The 22,730-nt window shown below is 43.0% G+C and overlaps 1 protein-coding gene across 3 annotated transcripts in view; it reads right to left on the bottom strand.

Moving 5' to 3' along the window:
* Nucleotides 1-22,730, bottom strand: part of LOC112251956 (lisH domain-containing protein ARMC9) — an 83,697-nt gene that overhangs the window by 21,280 nt on the left and 39,687 nt on the right. For all 3 annotated transcript variants that reach the window (XM_042322890.1, XM_042322892.1, XM_042322891.1), the window contains 9 exons: nt 22,647-22,730; nt 20,204-20,343; nt 18,475-18,551; nt 16,444-16,518; nt 16,023-16,113; nt 15,521-15,579; nt 13,942-14,040; nt 13,667-13,785; nt 9,008-9,168 (listed from right to left, as the gene is read on the bottom strand). The exon at nt 22,647-22,730 is cut by the window's right edge and continues 40 nt beyond it. In XM_042322890.1, coding sequence (XP_042178824.1) covers nt 9,008-9,168; nt 13,667-13,785; nt 13,942-14,040; nt 15,521-15,579; nt 16,023-16,113; nt 16,444-16,518; nt 18,475-18,551; nt 20,204-20,343; nt 22,647-22,730 — 905 coding nt within the window. The remainder of the gene's footprint in view (nt 1-9,007; nt 9,169-13,666; nt 13,786-13,941; nt 14,041-15,520; nt 15,580-16,022; nt 16,114-16,443; nt 16,519-18,474; nt 18,552-20,203; nt 20,344-22,646) is intronic.

Raw genomic sequence — 22,730 nt, 5'->3', positions numbered from 1 at the left:
ATCACGTAATAATAATTACAGAGAATTGATTTGATAAAATAACAGTCTTCACTTTAATGATGCCAACGACACGACATGCTAATGATCAAAATCCAGAAAAGAGTCATCCACAACAAAGCCATCACCTACAGAGAGATGAACCTGGAGACCTGGCTCTCAAGAGAACACAGGCTATGTGCTCACTGCCCACAAAATGAGGTGGAAACTGAGCTGCACTTCCTAACCTCCTGCCAAATGTATGACCATATCAGAGACATATATTTACCTCAGATTACACAGATCCACAAAGAATTTGAAAACAAACCCGATTTTGATAAACCCCCATATCTACTGGGTGAAATACCACAGTGTGCCATTACAGCAGCAAGATTTGTAACCTGTTGCCACAAGAAAAGGGAAAACAGTGAATGACAAACACCATTGTAAATACAACCCATATTTATGTTTATTTATTTTCCCTTTTGTACTTTAACCATTTGCACATCATTACAACACTGAATATATACATAATATGAAATGTGTAATGTCTTTATTCTTTTGGAACTTATGTGACCCTAACACCCTAGCACCTAACATTTTCTTTATAAAAAAAATTAGCTGTAGGTAGAGGAGGTTGGTGGGAGGAGCATGACGGGGGTCAAGGTAACGGCTGGAATAGAATCGATGGAACCAAACACGTCAGACACATGGAAACAACGTGGTTGACTCCATTCCACTGATTCCATTCCAGCCGTTACAATGATCCCATCCCTCCTATAGCTCCCCTGTCCGTAAGCTGAATTATTTTTTTGCACCATGTCTTTTGCCTGATTTTGATATGTTTCTGCTTGTAATTTCCGACATTTTGGTAGGATATACGGTTAGTCAACTTGTCTATAATTAGATACGTGCAGCTTCTCTGACTCCAGAACAGGGGTTTCCTAAAGTCGGTCCTGGGCCCCCCCCCCCTTGCACCAACAGTGCATTCGGAAAGTATTCAGACCCCTCAACTTTTTCCACATTTTGTTACGTTACAGCCTTATTATGAAATTGATTTAATAGTTTTTCCTCTCATCAACCTACACACAATACCCAATAATGACAAAAGAAAAAAACTGGATTGTAGAATATTTATTGTAAGTATTAAGACTTGAAATTGAGCTCAGCTGCATCCTGTTTCCGTTGATCATCCTTGAGATGCTTCTACAACTTAATTGAGATGTTTCTACAATTTAATTGGAGCCCACCTGTGGTAGATTCAATTAATTAGACATGATTTGGAAAGGCACACACCTGTCTATACAAGGTCCCACAGTTGACAGTGCATGTCAGAGCAAAAACCATTAGAATATATATTTTTTAATAAGGAAATATCTTATTTACATAAGTATTAAGACTTGAAATTGAGCTCAGCTGCATCCTGTTTCCGTTGATCATTTTAGAGTGGCCTTTTATTGTCCCCAGCACAAGGTGCACCTGTGTAATGATCATGCTGTTTAAACAGCTTCTTGGTATGCCACACCTGTCAGGTGGATGGATTATCTTGGCAAAGGATAAATGCTCACTAACTCATCAATCTACAGACAATACCCAATAATGACGAAGTGAAAACAGGTTTTTGCAAATCTATAAAAGTATTCAGACCCTTAGGTATGAGCTCAGGTGCATCCTGTTTCCATTGTCACGTCTGGAGGAAACTTGGCACCATCCCTACGGTGAAGCATGGTGGTGGTAGCATGATGCTGTGAGGATGTTTTTCAGCAGCAGGGACTGGGAGACTAGTCAGGAACGAGGAAAAAATGAACGGAGCAAAGTACAGAAAGATCCTTGATGAAAACCTGCTCCAGAGTGCTCAGGACATCAGATTGGGGCGAAGGTTCACCTTTCAACAGAACAACAACCCTAAGCACACAGTCAAAACAACGCAGGAGTGGCTTCGGGACAAGTCTCTGAATGTCCTTGAGTGACCCAGCCAGAGCCCGAACTTGAACCCGATCGAACATCTCTGGAGAGACCTGAAAATAACTGTGCAGAGACGCTCCCCATCCAACCTGAAAGAGCTTTAGAGGATCTGCAGAAAGGAATTGGAGAAACTCCCTAAATACAGGTGTGCCAAGCTTGTAGCGTCATACCCAAGAAGATCGAGGCCGTAATCGCTACAAGGAAATGTACTTCCTAAATATGATTAGGCCATAGTAGACTATATTATCTATAAATAAATATTGATCACCCATATTTGTCTCGGTCTGAAAATCGTCCCAGTCCTAAAATGTAGGCTTTAAAATGTTCAGCAAGAATAATTTCAAGTCTCACCAACATTGCTCTATTTCAAACTACGTCTGTAATACCGCACAGCAACACTGACAGCTTAATGGGCCATGTGAAAAACTCTGGTAATTTAACCTAAAGTATTTCTTAGTTGTTTTTTTTAATGCGTTTTGATGTTGCCTATAGGGTGGAAAATTACTGGGACCATGGCTAGCAAGCGATTTGCGTCACATACGCCTAAAACCAGTACGTGCAGACAGAAGCCAGTGGGTGTGGGCCGGACAGAAAGCCAAGGGGTGGGGGCTCGATAGAAAGTCACTGTTATTTTCCAGCACTGAACCCTGATTGGTCCTGTAAGTCGCTCTGGATAAGCTCTGATAAATGTGTCTGTGGGTGGCACTAACTCTGACTAGTAATTTTGAACTGCCAACTTCTAAGGAATCGCCCTGGCGGCCTGTAGACATCACATCAAAAGAAATTAAAAACTAAAACATGAGATGGTGAAATAGCAGCAGCAGGAAATTAAATCCCCCTACAACGACAAGGAACAATTCTTGGAAATATACACTCTTAGAAAAAAGGGTTCCAAAAGGGGTTCTTCGGCTGTCCCCATAGCAGACCCCTTTTAAGTTCCATGTAGAACCCACTGTGGAAAGGGTTCTACATGGAACTAAAAAGGGTTTTTCAAAAGGTTCTCCTATAGGGACTGCCAAAGAACCCCTTTAAGGTACTAGAAAGCACCTTTTTTTCTAAGAGTGTACAAGGTGCAAAGACTGTAAAAGCGAATGTAGCCCATTGGTAATCTAGGCTACTGCAATGAAACATTTAAATGAAAGAGAAGCATCTTGTTATTTCTAGAATATCCTTTATCAGTAAAGTCGATGGCTAACTCTCACTCGCTTCAAAACAAAGCCTGTTTCATTTATCAGTTATGTGAATGACGAACTCTCACTCGCTTAAAAACGAAGCCTGTATCATTCATCTCTGATCAAAAGAACACTTCTGTTCTGAAGTTCAATAGGAAACTTTTATTGCCCGAGGTGATTTCTAATACACATTGAAAAGGGAAAACACATTGAAGGTGTTTCACAATTGCTTAAATGTAAACAAAACTGTAGACACCTTGTCATTCTTGGACAAAAGAGTGTAGGAGCGATTGTTAAATAAAGTCAACAACTTTACCTGGCTATCTAGCCACCATTAATCTCTTTGCTAACAAATTTAATGCTGTAACAAAAACTGTCTAAATGATGTTTGTGAAGTTTACTACTTTCCAAAGTCGTCTGCTGTGACTATGGACAATAAAGCTATTGTAAAGTTATATCCTCTGTAGATGGATGATTTTTTAATATTTTATTGGACCATTAACAGATATGGCTAATTAACCTTTACGGACCAAATAATGACGATCCACGTTTGAAAATATATATAATAAATGATTAAACCTACAAGCAATAGACTACTATTATTATGGTGGGAGATTATAATACTGTTTTAAATACCTCAATGGACTATAAAGGAAATCACAAATATCATGGATATATTAGAATTAGTGGATATATGGAGGCTTAAATATCCCGACCTAGTGAGATATACATTGGGGAGGCTCAATCAAACTAGTCGTCTTGACAACATTCTTATGTCATTCTTGTTGGCACTAAAAGTTTTAAAAAAGTGTTGATAGGGGACAGAATGCGGTCAGACCATCAGTTAATTGGCGTATACATTACTGTTACTGAATGTCCACGTGGGCGAGGATATTGGAAATTTAATCAAAGCCTATTGGATGACAACTTGTTTTTAACCAGGACAGAATCATTTATAACTGACTATAACATAGGTATAGCAGATCCCCTTATTGTTGGACTTCGCTGTCCGTGAGACAAGAACAACATGCTCTCGTGTTTGTCTATAAAGCACTTCTGAATAAACTACCTTCTTATTTATCATCACTCATCAATATTATAATTATAATTCCTAAAACCAGGTCTCAAGCATGGATTACACTTGAGGCCCATGTGATTTCCACAGAGTTGGGTATGGCTGCCTTTTCCTGTTACACTCCTTGCCTGTGGATTACACTTGAGGCCCATGTGGTTTCCACAGAGTTGGGTATGGCTGCCTTTTCCTGTTACACTCCTTGCCTGTGGATTACACTTGAGGCCCATGTGGTTTCCACAGAGTTGGGTATGGCTGCCTTTTCCTGTTACGCTCCTTGCCTATGGAATAAGCCTGCAGACTAAACTTAGACTTGAGACTCTTGTCCCCCTGTTGCTAATTTGAAACATTTATTGGAGGAGTTTTATTTTCGTATTGCTTGTAACTGTTTTGGGTAATGCAAGTTCTTGTGCTGTTAGTAGAATAACCTGTTAGGGGAATAACCTGTTAGTAGAATAACCTGTTAGTGGAATAACCTGTGTAAATGTAATCTGTTGCTGTATTTTTTTGTGTAATCTGTTTTGTTTGTCTTGTGTAGTTTCTTAATCATTGTAGCTAAACTGTATGTGTAAACATGTGTACACAGGGCCCAGCTGTAACAGAGACCTCGGTCTCAGGCTGTGTTCCTTGTTGAAATAAAGGTATAATAATAATCATGATTGTATGGACACTTTTAAACATGCCTTTAGAGGCCATGCTATTCAGTACTCATCTATATATATATATATATATATAAAAAAAAAGCAATTTAGGTCAAGAGTCCACATTAACAAAAGAAATAGAAGGTCTAACAGAACAGATAGATAGCAATAAAAACTGTACCATAGAAGCTCAGAATAAGTTAGAGGGAAAACACAAAGAAATGGAGGAACTTATTCAAGAAAGATCAAGTGTAACACATTATAAAAACAAAGCGAACTGGAATATGGGGAAAAATGCACCAAATTATTTTTAATCTTCAACATAGAAATGCTACCAAAAATGATTGACTAAATTTGTTACAAAATGACGGAATCACTCATGATTCATCAAATGATATTTTGAAAGAGGAAGCAAAGTGCTTTAAGAATATGTTTTCATTTCAGTCTCCTCCATCTCCACTAACCGAAGCTAATTGTATGGATTTTTCCCCTATTAATAATGTAAAATTAACATATGTACAGAAAGACTCATGTGAAGGCCAAATTACAGAGGAGGAACTTCTTGATGCAATTAAAGCCTTTAAGGATGGGAAAACTCCAGGGGTGTATGCATACCAGTTGAGGTATACCAAACCTTTTTTTGATATACCCAGAGGACCGTTATTAGCATGTTTTAACCACTCCTATATAAACAGTAGACTATTAGACACTCAACAAGAAGGTCTGATGTCATTATTACTGAAACAGGATACAAGTGGTAAATATAAAGATCCAGTCCATTTAAAAAAATGGAGGCCTCTTACACTTCACTTTGTGATGCAAAGAATTTGAGTAAAATGTATAGCACATAGAATTAAAAAGATAGTGTTGAATATTATTCATTCTAAATCAGACAGTTTTTTTTTTACATGGACAATACATTGGAGATAATATAAGGCAAGTACTTGAAACAATAGAACACTATGAAAAATCTGGGAAACCAGGCCTGCTATTCATAGCTGACTTTAAAAAGGCTTTTGATAAAGTACGACTGGAGTTTATATTTAAATTCCTGGTACATTTCAATTTTGGAGAATCTCTTATAATATGGGTTAAAGTCATGTATAGTAACCCTAGCTGTAATATAGTAAACAATGGCTACTCCTCAGAAAGTTTTAAACTGTCAAGAGGAGTAAAACAAGGTTGTCCACTATCGGCATATCTATTTATTATTGCCATTGAAATGTTAGCTGTTAAAATCAGATCCAACAATAATATCAAGGGGCTAGAAATCCAGGGCTTAAAAACAATGTCATTGGACGCTGATGATTCATGTTTTCTTTTATATCCACAATTTGGATCCCTCCACAGCCTCATAGAGGATCTAGAAACGTTTTCGTAACTCTCTGGATTACAACCAAATTGTGATAAATGCACAATATTATGTACTGGATCACAAAAAAATACATGAGTCCATATGTTTTATTTCATAGTTTTGATGTCTTCACTATTATTCTACAATGTAGAAAATAGTAAAAATAAAGAAAAACCCTTGAATGAGTAGGTGTTCTAAAACTACCAGTCAAAAGTTTAGACACACCTACTCATTCAAGGGTTTTCTATTTTTAAATATATTTTCTACATTGTAGAATAATATTGAAGTCACCAAAACAATGAAATCATGTAGATACCAAAAAAAGCAAGCAAGTCTCTTCTTCTGATTGGTGTCCTTTAGTAGTGGTTTCTTTGCAGCAATTCGACCATGAAGGCCTGATTCACGCAGTCGTCTCTGAACAGGTGATGTTGAGATGTGTCTGTTACTTGAACTCTGTGAAGCATTTATTTGGGCTGCAATTTATGAGGCTGATAACTCCAATGAACTTATCCTCTGCGGCAGAGGTAACTCTGGGTCTTTCTGTCCTGTGGTGGTCCTCATGAGAGCCAGTTTCATCACAGCGCTTGATGGTTTTTGAGACTGCACTTGAAGAAACTTTCAACATTTTTGAAATGTTCTGCATTGACTGACATTCATGTCCTAAAGTAATGATGGACTGTTGTTTCTCTTTGCATATTTGAGCTGTTCTTGCCATAATATGGACTTGGTCTTTCACTAAATAGGGCTATCTTCTGTATACCAACCCTATCTTGTCACAACACAACTGATTGTCTCAAACGCATTAACGAAAGAGCACACCTGTTAATTGAAATGCATTCCAGGTGATTACATCATGAAGCTGGTTAAGAGAATGCCAATAGTGTGCAAAGCTGCCATCAAGGCAAAAGGTGACTACTTTGAAGAATCTAAAATCTAAAATATATTTTGATTTGTTGAATACTTTTTTGGTACCTACACTTTAAGTCAGAAGTTTACATACACCTTAGCCAAATACATTTAAACTCAGTTTTTCACAATTCCTGACATTTAATCCTTTATTTTAAGAATGTGAAATGTCAGAATAATAGTAGAGATAATTATTTATTTCAGCTTTAATTTCTTTCATTACATTCCCAGAGGGTCAGAGGTTTACATACACTCAATTAGTATTTGGTACCATTGCCTTTCAATTTTTAACTTGGGTCAAACGTTTCGGGTAGCCTTCCACAAGCTAAGTTGGGTAAATTTTGACCCATTCCTTCTGACAGAGCTGGTGTAACTGAGTCAGGTTTGTAGGCCTCCTTGCACGCACATGCTTTTTAAGTTCAGCCCAAACATTTTCTATAGGATTGAGGTCAGGGCTTTGTGATGGCCATTCCAATACCTTGACTTTGTTGTCCTTAAGCCATTTTGCCACAACTTTGGAAGTATGCTTGGGGTCATTGTCCATTTGGAAGACCCATTTGCGACCAAGCTTTAACTTCCTGACTGATGTCTTGAGATGTTGCTTCAATATATCCACATAATTTTTCTGCCTCATGATGCCATCTATTTTGTGAAGTGCACCAGTCCCTCCTGCAGCAAAGTACCCACACAACATGATGCTGCCACCCCCGTGCTTCATGGTTGGGATGATGTTCTTCGGCTTGCAAGCCTCCCCCTTTTTCCTCCAAACATAACGATGGTCATTATGGCCAAACAGTTTCATCAGACCAGAGGACATTTCTCCAAAAAAGTATGATCTTCATCCCCATGTGCAGTTGCAAACCGTAGTCTGGCTGTTTTATGGCAGTTTTGGAGCATTGGCTTCTTCCTTGCTGAGCGGCCTTTCAGGTTATGTCGATATAGGACTCGTTTTACTGTGGATATAGATACTTTTGTATCTGTTTCCTCCAGCACCTTCACAAGGTCCTTTGCTGTTGTTCTGGGATTGATTTGCACTTTTCGCACCAAAGTAAATTCATCTCTAGGAGACAGAACACGTCTCCTTCCTGAGCGGTATGACGGCTGCGTGGTCCAATGGTGTTTATAGTTGCGTACTATTATTTGTACAGATGAACATGGTACCTTCAGGTGTTTGGAAATGGCTCCCAAGGATGAACCAGACTTGTGGAAGTCTACACTTTTCCCTGAGGTCTTGGCTGATTTCTTCAGATTTTCCTATGCTGTCAAGCAAAGAAGCACTGAGTTTGAAGGTAGGCCTTGAAATACATCCACAGGTGCACCTCCAATTGACTCAAATTATGTCAATTAGCCTATCAGAAGCTTCTAAAGCTTTTAAAGGCACAGTCAACTTAGTGTATGTAAACTTCTAACCCACTGGAATCGTGATTCAGTGAATTATAAGTGAAATAATCTGTCTGTAAACAATTGTTGGAAAAATTGCTTGTGTCTTGCACATAGTAGATGTCCTAACCGACTTGCCAAAACTATAGTTTGTTAACAAGACATTTGTGGAGTGGTTGAACAACTAGTTTTAATGACTCCAGCCTAAGTGTATGTAAACTTCCCACTTCAACTGTACATGATTCCATATGTGTTATTTCATAGTTTTGATTTCTTCACTATTATTATACATGTAGAAAATAGTACGAATAAAGAAAAACCCTAGAACAAGTTTGTTTCCAAACGTTTGACTGGTACTGTATATTTGCAAAAAAATATATGGGGATTGGAAGTGATGCAGACAATTACATCAACAATCTATCTGCAATATTAAAGCTCATCTACCCTTGAAATAAATAAAAAATATGTTATAACCTCTGTCTGCACGCACACACACACACACACACACGTCCATGCTGACACAAAAGATAGTTTCACCTACCCATGGAGTGGTGCAGGGATTCGCTGGTGCTGGGTCGGCTGCCGGAGCGGGTGGGGGGGCGGGAGCTGTAGCGGGACGGGGGCAGGCTGTCCTCGCTCCTCTGTCTGCTCAAGGGGTACCCTACCTCACCCCTGTCGCCCTCGCTGCCTCCTCGGAAGTCCCTACAAACCACACACAATCAATAACAACATCGGGGTAAGGACACTGGACTCAACTGATTGTCTTAGTATTAGACCATTTCACACCGAACAGGATACTGACCCCTCCTGTCTCAGCCTCCAGTATTTATGCTGCAGTAGTTTATGTGTCGGGGGGCTAGGGTCAGTTTGTTATATCTGGAGTACTTCTCCTGTCCTATCCGGTGTCCTGTGTGAATTTAAGTATGCCCTCTCTAATTCTCTCTTTCTCTCTTTCTTTCTCTCTCTCGGAGGACCTGAGTCCTAGGACCATGCCTCAGGACTACCTGACATGATGACTCCTTGCTGTCCCCAGTCCACCTGGCCGTGCTGCTGCGCCAGTTTCAACTGTTCTGCCTGTGATTATTATTATTTGACCATGCTGGTCATTTATGAACATTTGAACATCGTGGCCATGTTCTGTTATAATCTCCACCCCGCACATCCAGAAGAGGACTGGCCACCCCACATAGCTTGGTTCCTCTCTAGGTTTCTTCCTAGGGTTTGGCCTTTCTAGGGAGTTTTTCCTAGCCACTGTGCTTCTACACCTGCATTGCTTGCTGTTTGGGGTTTTAGGCTGGGTTTCTGTACAGCACTTTGAGATATCAGCTGATGTACGAAGGGCTATATAAATAAATGTGATTTGATTTGATTTTGATTTGATACTGTCTTAGTCACACTTGGCCTTCTTCATTGGTTGAAATACCTCATGTTGTTATTATCTTTAGATCTTTTAGACAGAATATGTTGCAGCTGCTTTAACACCATTCTTATCCCCAGGTCTCTGCGGTATGTTCCTCCATACCGCAGGTGTCATTCATTATAATAGCCTGATCCCAGATCCGCTGGTGCCATCTTGCCTACTAGGAGTTGGATAACACAAACAGTTCTGGGACCAGGCTATTGTTACAACATTCAATTTAGAGAATCCCAAGAGTAACAGACAGTGTGTCTCTCAAGTGCTTTGGCTTACAACTGCTGGCCTCTGCCCTGATAATGCCCTGACAATAACAGTGTACCACTTGACCATACTTTCTCCTCTGATTTGTCATCGCTAGTCCTGGGAAGCACTGGTACTTAGGCCTGGAAACAATGGACTGGCAGCATCCTAAACCTCCTAAACTCTAGCAGAGGCCATTGTTGTCGCTCGGCTGATTCAGCCAGTGATTCAGGTAGTTACTCAGTGCGTTATTGAGCGGGTTATTCAGCGAGTCCAACAGGGGAACAATGGCGGTGCAGAACCTGAGCCCCGAGGACCTAGACATCCAGGGAGGGAGGTAGACATCCTGCTAGCCATTTGATTCCGGCTGGCTGACCTCCTTTTGGCACTGTTGACTGACTGGATTACCCCAACTATCATAACAACAGCCACACTGTCACGTCGGTATGAAGGATTGGGAGACAGGCGCAGGAATGCGTAATAGGGTTTTTTTATTTCCCAAATTACAGGACCCGATGCAGCTGCCGAAGATGCGTCGTTGTCGGACGGGCCAGTTGCCACTGCCGTAGTCGCGCTGGCATCGGACGGAGTAGTTGTGGCGACGTCGGACGGGCCAGTTGCCACTGCCGTAGTCGTGCTGGCATGGGACGGACTAGTTGTGGCGACGTCGGACTGGCCAGTTGCCACTGCCATAGTCGCGCTGGCATCGAACGGACTAGTTGTGGCGACGTCGGACGGCCCAGTTGCCACTGCCGTAGTCGCGCTGGCATCGGACGGACTAGTTGTGGCGACGTCGGACGGGCCAGTTGCCACTGCCGTAGTCGCTGGCATCGGACGGACTAGTTGTGGCGACGTCGGACGGGCCAGTTGCCACTGCCGTAGTCGCGCTGGCATCGGACGGACTAGTTGTGGCGACGTCGGACGGGCCAGTTGCCACTGCCGTAGTCGCGCTGGCATCGGACGGACTAGTTGTGGCGACGTCGGACGGGCCAGTTGCAGCTGCTGAAGTTGCGGCGGTGCCGGACGGACCAGTCGCATCGTCGTCGGACGGGCCATTCCCGCTGTCTCCCATAATGGTAGATTATTCTGTCACGCTGGTATGACGGGTTCGGGAGACAGGCGCAGGAATGCGTAATAGTTGTTTTTTATTTTCCCAAAATACAGCGTGCCATGTAAAGACCCAACAAACACTTATACAAAACACAGGGTTGAAACCCAAACACAAGAGCGAGGAGTACCTCGAATAAATAACACTAGCGCACAATGATTATCACATGTAGATAAACCAGAAGAAGGAGGAAGGTTGGGTGTCAGAGGGAGGGCTGGTGCAGAACTTCCACACAGGTCCATGCCAATAAAAGAGTCACTGGTTACACCTCCTCTCCTGTGTTTCAGACCAGGCACTTTTTGACTTGAAGTCACGTACCTCGGGCCTAAAAAGAGTCCAGTTTGTTAAATGAGTTCAAGTGAACTCAAGTGAACTCAGTTACACAATGTTTGTTCATTCATAAAGAGACGCTAAAAAAACTGTATTATTCATATAAGGGCGACATTGTAAATAAGAATTTGCTCTTAAACTGACTTGCTTAGTTAAATAAAGGTTTAAATAAAATAAAAAATCAGATTGCAATAAAACTCCCATTCCACACACAATAAATGTTGTCAGAAATCTCAGCAGACTTCACCTACAACTGATCACATAAACCTACACGGTATAAATCACACAACTGAGATGGGTAGTCCAATTGAAGATATGATTGGATTCGATCCTGGTTAATCTTGTGATATAATAATAATAATAATAATAATAATAATAATATAATACACACTTTGAAATACAACAAAACAAAAGACTTAAAAGAGCTTTGGAACTGAGGGTCGAACACTTCCTAATTAGCACCACTGTCACAACCCTCATTTGTGCAGCTGACTGGTAGCTATTTAACAGGGAATTAAAAGGGGGAAGCGTGGCCTCCCGGGTGGTGCATCGCAGTGCTAGCTGTGCCACCAGAGATTCTGGGTTCGAGCCCAGGCTCTGTTGCTGCCGGCCGCGACTGGGAGGCCCATGGGGCGGCGCACAATTGGCCCAGCGTCGTCCGGGTTAGGCCGGCAGTGATATCATCGTGCACTAGCGACTCCTGTGGCGGGCCGGGCGCAGTGCACGCTGACCAGGTCGCCAGGTGTACGGTGTTTCCTCCGACACATTGGTGCGGCTGGCTTCCGGGTTAGATGTGCGTTGTGTCAAGAAGCAGTGCGGCTAAGTTGGGTTGTGTTTCAGAGGACGCGTGGCTCTCGAACTTCGCCTCTCCCGAGTCCGTACGGGAGTTGCAGCGATGAGACAAGACTGTAACGACTACCAATTGGATACCATGATATTGAGGAGGAAAAAAAAGAGGTAAAACATTATTATTATTTTTTTAAAGGCAGGGCCGTTACAGTTAGGCTGGAGTCATTGGTTACAGTTTGGCTGGAGTCATTGGTTACAGTTTGGCTGGAGTCATTGGTTACAGTTTGGCTGGAGTCATTGGTTACAGTTTGGCTGGAGTCATTGGTTACAGTTTGGCTGGAGTCATTGGTTACAGTTTGGCTGGAGTCATTGGTTACAGTTTGGCTGGAGTCATTGGTTACAGTTTGGCTGGAGTCATTGGTTACAGTTTGGCTGGAGTCATTGGTTACAGTTTGGCTGGAGTCATTGGTTACAGTTTGGCTGGAGTCATTGGTTACAGTTTGGCTAGAGTCATTGGTTACAGTTTAGCTGGAGTCATTGCAGCTAAAAGGTGGCACAACCAGTTATTGAGTGTAAAAGGGGCAATTACTTTTTCACACAGGGGCACTGGGTGCTGTTTAACTTTGAAATAAGTAGGGAATTGCTTTATCTATTATAATATTTTGGTTTAAGATCTGATAATTATTCAGTATCAAAAATATGCAAAAGTAGAAGAAAAAAAAAAATCAGAAAAGGGGGCCAATAGTTTTTTTTACAGCACTGTAGGCGACTTATGAATGTGTCATAAACACTTTGAATGACTTTTAGCATGTCCCTCCCTGGATGTTGCCTAACATTCGATTGGTCCTCTTTGTATTTTCATGGCCCCTTCTAAGTACTTTCTTAGTTGGTGCCATTCTTTGTACTTTCACTGACAGATAAATGTCCGTCCTATTTTAAACACTTGGCTAATTCACTGTTCCTAAAGCAGAGAATACATTTGGCTGGAGCAGTGCACTGGCACTTTGCTGCTGTAGTTGTTGACCTGTCTGTCACTGCTATTGGGTCATTCGTTTGTTCTTAGGATGGCCTCATGGAATGCTTAACAAAAGCTCCAAATATGAGTTATCACCTCCGGGTATTGTCCGACACCACTCTGACATTCTGAAGGACACCAAAACATTATGCTGTAACATTAGCCCTCCCTATTCACTGGGTACTGGCAAATACTGTATTGACCACAGGGTCGACGGCATCCGATACTAAGAGCCTCTAGTCCAGAACGCATTGCTCCATGTTGTACGTATACAGTATATGTGTGTGTGTGTACTACTTGCATGATGTGTGTGTTTCGGTGGGAGATGGGGGTCACGGGTCGCTGCAGGGGTTCATCGACACTCCGTCCAAGAGGAGCTGCCGATCTCCTCTTCACCCTCGTCGCCATGTTGGTCATGATCTGGACACACACACACACACACAATTCAAATCACACGCCAACGGCAATGTGCCAAACACGCATCATGTTCCCACAGGACAATAACTGGTCCCAGATCTGTTCAGTGTAGCATTGTGTGTGTGTGTGTGTGTGTGTGTGTATATATGTGTCTCTCACCCCCAGGTACTCTGTGGTCAGTAGTGTCTCTCCGGACAACTCTCTGGGCTGCAGCTGAAGCACTTCCTCTTTATCAAGGTCCGTCTCTATCGCGTCTTCCTGTTAACAAACACAGGACATTTTCCTAATTTTACTGAAGAGAACAGGAATTGATCCCAACCCTGATAGATCCACACCAGGGTTGCGTTCATTTGGCACCAAACGTAAGAAAACAGACTGAAACAGGGGCAGACTACCTGGACTAGTCCAATAAGAGACAGTCATTTTCATTTTACGTTGCCAAATGTTTTCTGTTGCATGCCCTAATGAATACGACCCATCTGAGAATAGCATGACATAAGATTGTACTGGGAGAGAAGTGAAGTCTGTGAGATAGCTGTGAGACCATGGAGAGAGGAGTGAAGTCTGTGAGATAGCTGTGAGACCATGGAGAGAGGAGTGAAGTCTGTGAGATAGCTGTGAGACCATGGAGAGAGAAGTGAAGTTTGTGAGATAGCTGTGAGACCATGGAGAGAGAAGTGAAGTCTGTGAGATAGCTGTGAGACCATGGAGAGAGGAGTGAAGTCTGTGAGATAGCTGTGAGACCATGGAGAGAGAAGTGAAGTCTGTGGGATAGCTGTGAGACCATCGATATAGAAGTGAAGTCTGTGAGATAGCTGTGAGACCATGGAGAGAGGAATGAAGTCTGTGAGATAGCTGTGAGACCATGGAGAGAGAAGTGAAGTCTGTGAGATAGCTGTGAGACCATGGAGAGAGAAGTGAAGTCTGTGAGATAGCTGTGAGACCATGGAGAGAGAAGTGAAGTCTGTGAGATAGCTGTGAGACCATGGAGAGAGAAGTGAAGTCTGTGAGATAGCTGTGAGACCATGGAGAGAGAAGTGAAGTCTGTGAGATAGCTGTGAGACCATGGAAAGAGGAGTAAAGTCTGTGAGATAGCTGTGAGACCATGGATATAGAAGTGAAGTCTGTGAGATAGCTGTGAGACCATGGAGAGAGAAGTGAAGTCTGTGAGATAGCTGTGAGACCATGGAGAGAGAAGTGAAGTCTGTGAGATAGCTGTGAGACCATGGAGAGAGAAGTGAAGTCTTTGCAAATAAATTCATTAAAAATCCTACAAATGTGATTTTCTGGATTTTTTTTCCTCATGTTGTCTGTCATAGTTGAAGTGTACCTATGATGAAAATTACAGGCCTCTCTCATCTTTTTAAGTGGGAGAACTTGCACATGGGTGGGTGGGTATGGATGGATGGATGGATGGATGTATGTATGTATGTATGTATGTATGTATGTATGTATGTATGTATGTATGTATGTATGTATGTATGTATGTATGTATGTATGTATGTATGTATGTATGTATGTATGTATGTATGTATGGATGGATGGATGGATGGATGGATGGATGGATGGATGGATGGATGGATGGATGGATGTATGTATGTATGTATGTATGTATGTATGTACGTACGTCCCATCTGTGGAGGAGTGTCTAGCGGACAGAGGCGATGTGTCTTTGGACATTTGCGTGTGTGTCCAGAACATGATCAACATGTCAACAAGGGTGAGATGACGAGCTTACCTCATCATCGTCATCCTCCTCTTCGTCATCAGACTCTGGTCCCTCTTCAGTCACCTCCCCTGGTTAGAAAAGAGACACGTCAGGTCAGCTCACAAAGGTGAGAGGTCAAATAGAACATGAAGAAAGCACAGCTTGTACATCCAGTGGCCTCCAACAGAACAGTGTATGTAGGTGGGGTTGTGTATACTTAAGCAATAAGGCACAAGGGGGTGTCTCTCTCAGTACTGAATATCCACAACAATATTTTTTATAAATTTGCAAAAACCTCTAAAAAAAACAGTTTTTGCTTTGTCATTATGGGGTATTGTGTGTAAATTGATGAGGGGATTTTTTATTTTTAGAATAAGGCTAGAATAAAAATATGAATGGGTGTACATGTAATTCCAAATGCACAGTATATTGTGCTGGTGTGTGTCAATATGTGCCAATGCAGGGCTGTGTGCATACATGATGAAATGGACTACTTCTATGGGTCGATACCTCTGTTGTGTGTGTGACTGACCTGAGTTGAGCTGTTTGATAATAAACTCAATCTGCCTGTTGAGCTCCGGGTTCTCCTCTTTACTGTAGCAGTGAAGAATCTCCTCCATACTCTACACACACACACACACACTTTGTCATTTAGCAGATGCTGTTATTCAGAGTGACTTACAGTAGTGAGTGCATGCTTTTTTGTACTGGACCACATGGGAATCGAACCCACAACCCTTGCGTTGCAAGCGCTATGCCTTAGCAACTGAGCCACACACACACGGAAATCAATCACCAACAATGTTAATCTCTTAAGCCCTCGACACACACACACACACACACACACACACACACACACACACACACACACACACACACACACACACACACACACACACACACACACACACACACACACACACACACACACACACACACACACACACACACAACATTTCCTTGGCTTCCTCTCGCACTGCATGAATACACAGGATGCTATAAAGGGTTCCGTTCACGTAGGGCCGGATCTGTAAAAACATACACAAGCCATGTAAAGTACATGTTCACGTAGGGCTGCAGAACTTGCTTACAGGGGTGTGGTGTCAAAAAAAGCAGAGCATCTCTTAATTACAGACAGACCTTTCCCCATCTTTATAACTTGTTTGTTTGATGGCTCTGCGGAGGTCGTAGCGGGACTTGTTGTACTTGTTCCTGTCTTCAGCCGTAGCCTCAGGGTTTGTCTGCGGTAGCCCTGTCCCTTTAGCTTAGCACCAACCTCTTGTTGGCCGGTGACGGAGGTGGTTAGCTCATCAATGCTATCGACGCTAGCAAAGCAGTCTTGTAGCATAGCCTCCGATACTTAGGACCATTTCTCAACTGAACACAGCACGGGTACTTCCTGATTACGTTTCTGCTTGTAAACAGGAAGCAGGACTATAGGGTCATGATCTGATTTTCTGAAGGGGGGGGGCCTTGTATGCTTGCTTGTGGGTAGAGTATAAGTGGTCTAGGACTCTATCGCCCCCTAGTGGTGAAGGATAAGTGTTGATGGAAGTTGGGCATCACATGTCTTAATGACGCAGAATTAAAATCACAGGCAACCAGGAAAGCAGCCTCCTGGTTTCTGGCTTGTTTATAGCCTCGTACATTAAGTACCAGCTTGTTGTTTTTATTGTCCTGAGGTGGAACATATACAGCAGACACGATAACAGGTCGGTATTTGACCATCAGGTATTCCAAGATGGGTGAACAATAGGTCGAGACATCCACTGCGCAAGAGTCAGCACACCATTTGCTGTTGATGACGAGAGGCATACCCCTCCCCCTCTCGATTTCCCTCAACCCAATGTCTTCTCCTGTCTGCTCGGTGAATGAAGTTGGATAGCAAATCAAATCAAATTGATTTATATAGCCCTTCGTACATCAGCTGATATCTCAAAGTGCTGTACAGAAACCCAGCCTAAAACCCCAAACAGCAAGCAATGCAGGTGTAGAAGCACGGTGGCTAGGAAAAACTCCCTAGAAAGGCCAAAACCTAGGAAGAAACCTAGAGAGGAACCAGGCTATGTGGGGTGGCCAGTCCTCTTCTGGCTGTGCCGGGTGGAGATTATAACAGAACATGGCCAAGATGTTCAAATGTTCATAGATGACCAGCATGGTCCAATAATAATAAGGCAGAACAGTTGAAACTGGAGCAGCAGCACGGCCAGGTGGACTGGGGACAGCAAGGAGTCATCATGTCAGGTAGTCCTGAGGCATGGTCCTAGCAAACATATAGTCATGTTTCAGAAAAGCAGAGAATATTTCGCTAGCAGCCTCCATGGAAATTCATTATTACCTGTGCTAATTTAGTTAGCATACTGGTAACAGACGTTAAAAATGATGAATTCTGCATGCATGGCGGCAGGGTAGCCTAGTGGTTAGAGCATTGGACTAGTAACCGGAAGGTTGCGAGTTCAAAACCCCCGAGCTGACAAGGTACAAATCTGTCGTTCTGCCGCTGAACAGGCAGTTAACCCACTGTTCCCAGGCCGTCATTGAAAATAAGAATTTGTTCTTAACTGACTTGCCTGGTTAAATAAAGGTAAAATAAAAAAATAAATAAAAATTAACGCGGACCCTAAATTTAAATTGGCTAGTTATCTAAGCAAATTACTGAATTAATAAGGTGTTTTTGGCACCCCCTTGTGTACTAAGGCAGTAATACAGTAAATCCCGGGATGAGTGAAGGACTGTATGAGATATGAACATCTGGATACAGCTCAACCCTGCCACCATCACGCCAGCAAGCAGATTAGTGATCTGCTGGGACTGGTGCAGATTAACAGATTTACAGATTAACCTCTTTCTGTGTGTGTGTTTTATATGTGAGTAGTTTGTGTACATTCACAACTGCAGGTGTCTGTCTGTGTGTGTGTGTGTGTGTGTGTGAGAGTTGTGTGTGTAAGTGCATGTGTGTGTCCATGAAAGTGTGTGTGTGTTACCTCGTGGTTCTCGTGTCCCAGAAGGTCAGTCAGAACCTTCAGCACGTATTTAGGGTTCTCAGCACACTTCCTCTTACCTGGAACAAAAAGACAAGTCATCACGACAGAGATACGGGTCTGAAAGAACAAGAAGCTTTCATTCTGCTCTCCCCATCTAACTCAATTTGATTTGAATCAATCCCTTCAATGGGCATTTAACATTAGACCCAGGGCCAGAAGTCTATACAAGGCCTAGGGACAATGTATTTTATATAACCAGGTAAGTTGACTGAGAACACATTCTCATTTACAACAACGACCTGGGGAATAGTTACAGGGGAGAGGAAGGGGGATTAATGAGCCAATTGTAAACTGTAGATGATTAGGTGGTCGTGATTGTATGAGCGCCAGATTGAGAATTTAGCCAGGACACCAGTGTTAACACACCTACTCTTACAATAAGTGCCATGGAATCTTTAGTGACCACAGAGAGTCAGGACACCCGTTTAACGTCCCATCTGAAAGACGGCACCCTACACAGGGCAGTGTCCCCAATTACTGCCCTGGGGGCATTGGGATATTTTTTTTTAGACCAGAGGAAAGAGTGCCCCCTACTGGCCCTCCAACAGCATCTGGTCTCCCATCCAGGGACCAACCCTGCTTAGCTTCATAAGCAAGCCAGCAGTGGTATGCAGGTTGGTATGCGAAGACACTCCTTTGATGAGTCGTGAGTAGAAGTAAATGGTCCTGTGTGGCTCAATTGGTAGAGCATGGACTCTTGCAACGCCAAGGTGTAGTGGGTTTGATTTCTGCTTTGGGGCCAACCATAGTACGAGTCCCATATGTAAAAATGAATGGACGTAGAACTGTAAATGGCTTTTTAATAAAAGCCTCTGCTGAATAGCAGATAATATGATGTTTATTGTAATAGGTCATTTGAGATCTAACTAGCTAACTCATTCTAATTCTGTGGGAGATAGAGGGAAGGGATAGCCAAGGTACATGAATGAAAGAGATGCACCAGTATTTTTGTATACATTTTACCCAGTAGTACTGAGCCAAAAGTGGTCCCCGAATATGGCGTACCATTGTGATGTGCAGCTTGCTAGATGTCACCGAAATGGTGAGAGGCTGAAGCTCATTGGCTAGTCTTCGAATAGCTAGGAACTCATTGGCTGGCCCAAATTGGGGGAAAATGTCACAGCTTCCAGAAAAAAAACCGTCTCTTTCAAACTAGGGATTTCGTGGCTTAGTTGAGGTAAAACAATAATTCTGCTAACTGATTATACATGTTTGGACTACATATTGACACATCCAGCACAAAGCGGGAGAATGTCTTTAAAGAGAAACTGAAGTGAAGAGGAATTTCAGCAACTCTTGGGAGGACGGTGGAAGTTGATCAAATTCCTATAAAAAGATGCTGAATTTCCAGTTAACTTCAGACAACTGATGTGGACTGTGTTAGTGTTCCTTGTATAGGTGGTGTGGGAGCCCACATCCCAAAATACTTTTGGTTTCAACTGAGGGCCTGTTTATTGTTTTGGGTGCTTTATTGCCGCGGGTGGAAAATAATCTGAGGGAAACACTGGACTGAGGGAAATGTAGCCTGATCCCAGATCTGTTTTGGCACAAATAGATCTGGGACCAGGCTAATGGACTGTGCCATCAGGTGGATGTCGTACTAGGTATGGGTGGTACCAGGTGATGGGTGGTACCAGGTGATGAGTGGTACCAGGTGATGATAGGCTACCTCTGGTGCGTAGACATAGGTTCATGAGCAGGGCCACAGCGTACTCCAGAGTGTAGTCAGACAGACAGTCAGAGTCCTGCAGCTCATCTACCAGCCAGTCAATGAGACCATCCTCTATCATGGCTGACTGCTGGCTCCTCCTAGAGCGCGCACACACACACACACATATAAAAACACACCGGCGCTTGCACGCACACACATGGATGTGTACACAAAACTCACATGTTCGCACGCACAAACAGACGCACATATGCAGACGCACAGAAACAAGCAAACAGAGAGGAACAAAGACAACGGGGTTAGGCCCGGACGCCACTAGGTGTTGCACAACGAGCAAACAGAAAGAAACACAGCCCACGGGGTTAGACCGGGAAACCACTAGCTGTTGCAATTTTTTTTTGCCTTTATAAGCTTGTGTTTCAAACCAATAGTTTTCTGATTAACAAAAAAAAAAAAGTGGTGACACCGGGATATCACATTCTCTAGTCTACTAGGGCTGATTGTGGATAGTTAACCAGAGAGTTAGTGTGACTGTGGATGCAGAGTGGTAGTGTGACTGTGGATGCAGAGCCGTAGTGTGACTGTGGATGCAGAGCCGTAGTGTGACTGTGGATGCAGAGCCGTAGTGTGACTGTGGATGCAGAGCGGTAGTGTGACTGTGGATACAGAGCGGTAGTGTGACTGTGGATGCAGAGCCGTAGTGTGACTGTGGATGCAGAGCGGTAGTGTGACTGTGGATGCAGAGTGGTAGTGTGACTGTGGATACAGAGCGGTAGTGTGACTGTGGATGCAGAGCCGTAGTGTGACTGTGGATGCAGAGTGGAAGTGTGACTGTGGATACAGAGTGGTAGTGTGACTGTGGATACAGAGTGGTAGTGTGACTGTGGATACAGAGTGGTAGTGTGACTGTGGATACAGAGTGGTAGTGTGACTGTGGATACAGAGTGGTAGTGTGACTGTGGATACAGAGTGGTAGTGTGACTGTGGATACAGAGAGGTAGTGTGACTGTGGATGCAGAGTGGTAGTGTGACTGTGGATGCAGAGCGGTAGGTAGTATGCATGGTATAAGATTGTCATATCATAATATAGGTTAGTATAATTCAACACCACACCAGGATGCTAAACAATACAGCACAATAACATACAGGTTAGCGGTCCAAATGGTGTGTGTGTGTGTGTGTGTGTGTGTGTGTGTGTGTGTGTGTGCATGCACACGTGTGAGGAAGTGAGTGGGAGTGGGTTTGAGGGAGTGAGTGAGTGGGAGTGTATTTGAGGAAGTGAGTGAATGAGAGTGTATTTGAGGAAGTGAGTGAATGAGAGTGTATTTGAGGAAGTGAGTGAATGAGAGTGTATTTGAGGAAGTGAGTGAGTGGGAGTGTATTTGAGGAAGTGAGTGTGTAGGAGTGTGTTTGAGGAAGTGAGTGTGTAGGAGTGTGTTTGAGGAAGTGAGTGTGTAGGAGTGTGTTTGAGGAAGTGAGTGTGTAGGAGTGTGTTTGAGGAAGTGAGTGTGTAGGAGTGTGTTTGAGGAAGTGAGTGAATGAGAGTGTGTTTGAGGAAGTGAGTGTGTAGGAGTGTGTTTGAGGAAGTGAGTGTGTAGGAGTATGTTTGAGGAAGTGAGTGAATGAGAGTGTGTTTGAGGAAGTGAGTGAATGGGAGTCTAGGACAAAAAAGGCTTCTCAACAGTTTTTACCCCCAAGCCATAAGACTCCTAAACAGGTCAAATGGCTACCTGGACTATTTGCATTGTGTGTCTCCCCAACCCCTCTTTTTATGCTGCTGCTACTCTCTGTTTATCATATATGCACAGTCACTTTAACCATATGTATATACTACCTCAATCAGCCTGACTAACCGGTGTGTGTATGTAGCCTCGCTACTTTTATAGCCTCGCTACTGTATATAGAGCGTCTTTTTACTGTTGTTTTATTTCTTTACTTACCTATTGTTCACCTAATACCTTTTTTGCACTGTTGGTTAGAGCCTATAAGTAAGCATTTCACTGTAAGGTCTACACCTGTTGTATTCGGCGCACGTGACAAATAAACTTTGATTTGATTTTAGTGTGTTTGAGGAAGTGAGTGGGAGTGTTTTTGAGGAAGTGAGTGGGAGTGTGTTTGAGGAAGTGAGTGGGAGTGTTTTTGAGGAAGTGAGTGGGAATGTTTTTCAGGAAGTGAGTGGGAGTGTGTTTGAGGAAGTGAGTGGGAGTGTGTTTGAGGAAGTGAGTGGGAGTGTTTTTGAGGAAGTGAGTGGGAATGTTTTTCAGGAAGTGAGTGGGAGTGTGTTTGAGGAAGTGAGTGGGAGTGTGTTTGAGGAAGTGAGTGGGAGTGTGTTTGAGGAAGTGAGTGGGAATGTTTTTCAGGAAGTGAGTGGGAGTGTTTTTGAGGAAGTGAGTGGGAATGTTTTTCAGGAAGTGAGTGAGTGTGTTTCAGGAAGTGAGTGTACCTGAGGCTGAGTTTCTGCAGGGCTCCCAGGACATTCTCTCTGCTCACAGAGTCCTTCTCCTCTGTCCTTAGAGACTCAATGAGC

This window comes from Oncorhynchus tshawytscha, linkage group LG06 (genome assembly GCF_018296145.1).
Source record: "Oncorhynchus tshawytscha isolate Ot180627B linkage group LG06, Otsh_v2.0, whole genome shotgun sequence".
Taxonomy (NCBI): Eukaryota; Metazoa; Chordata; class Actinopteri; order Salmoniformes; family Salmonidae; genus Oncorhynchus; species Oncorhynchus tshawytscha.
Note: the sequence above shows the minus strand (reverse complement) of the source record. Positions and strands in the feature narration are given on the sequence as shown.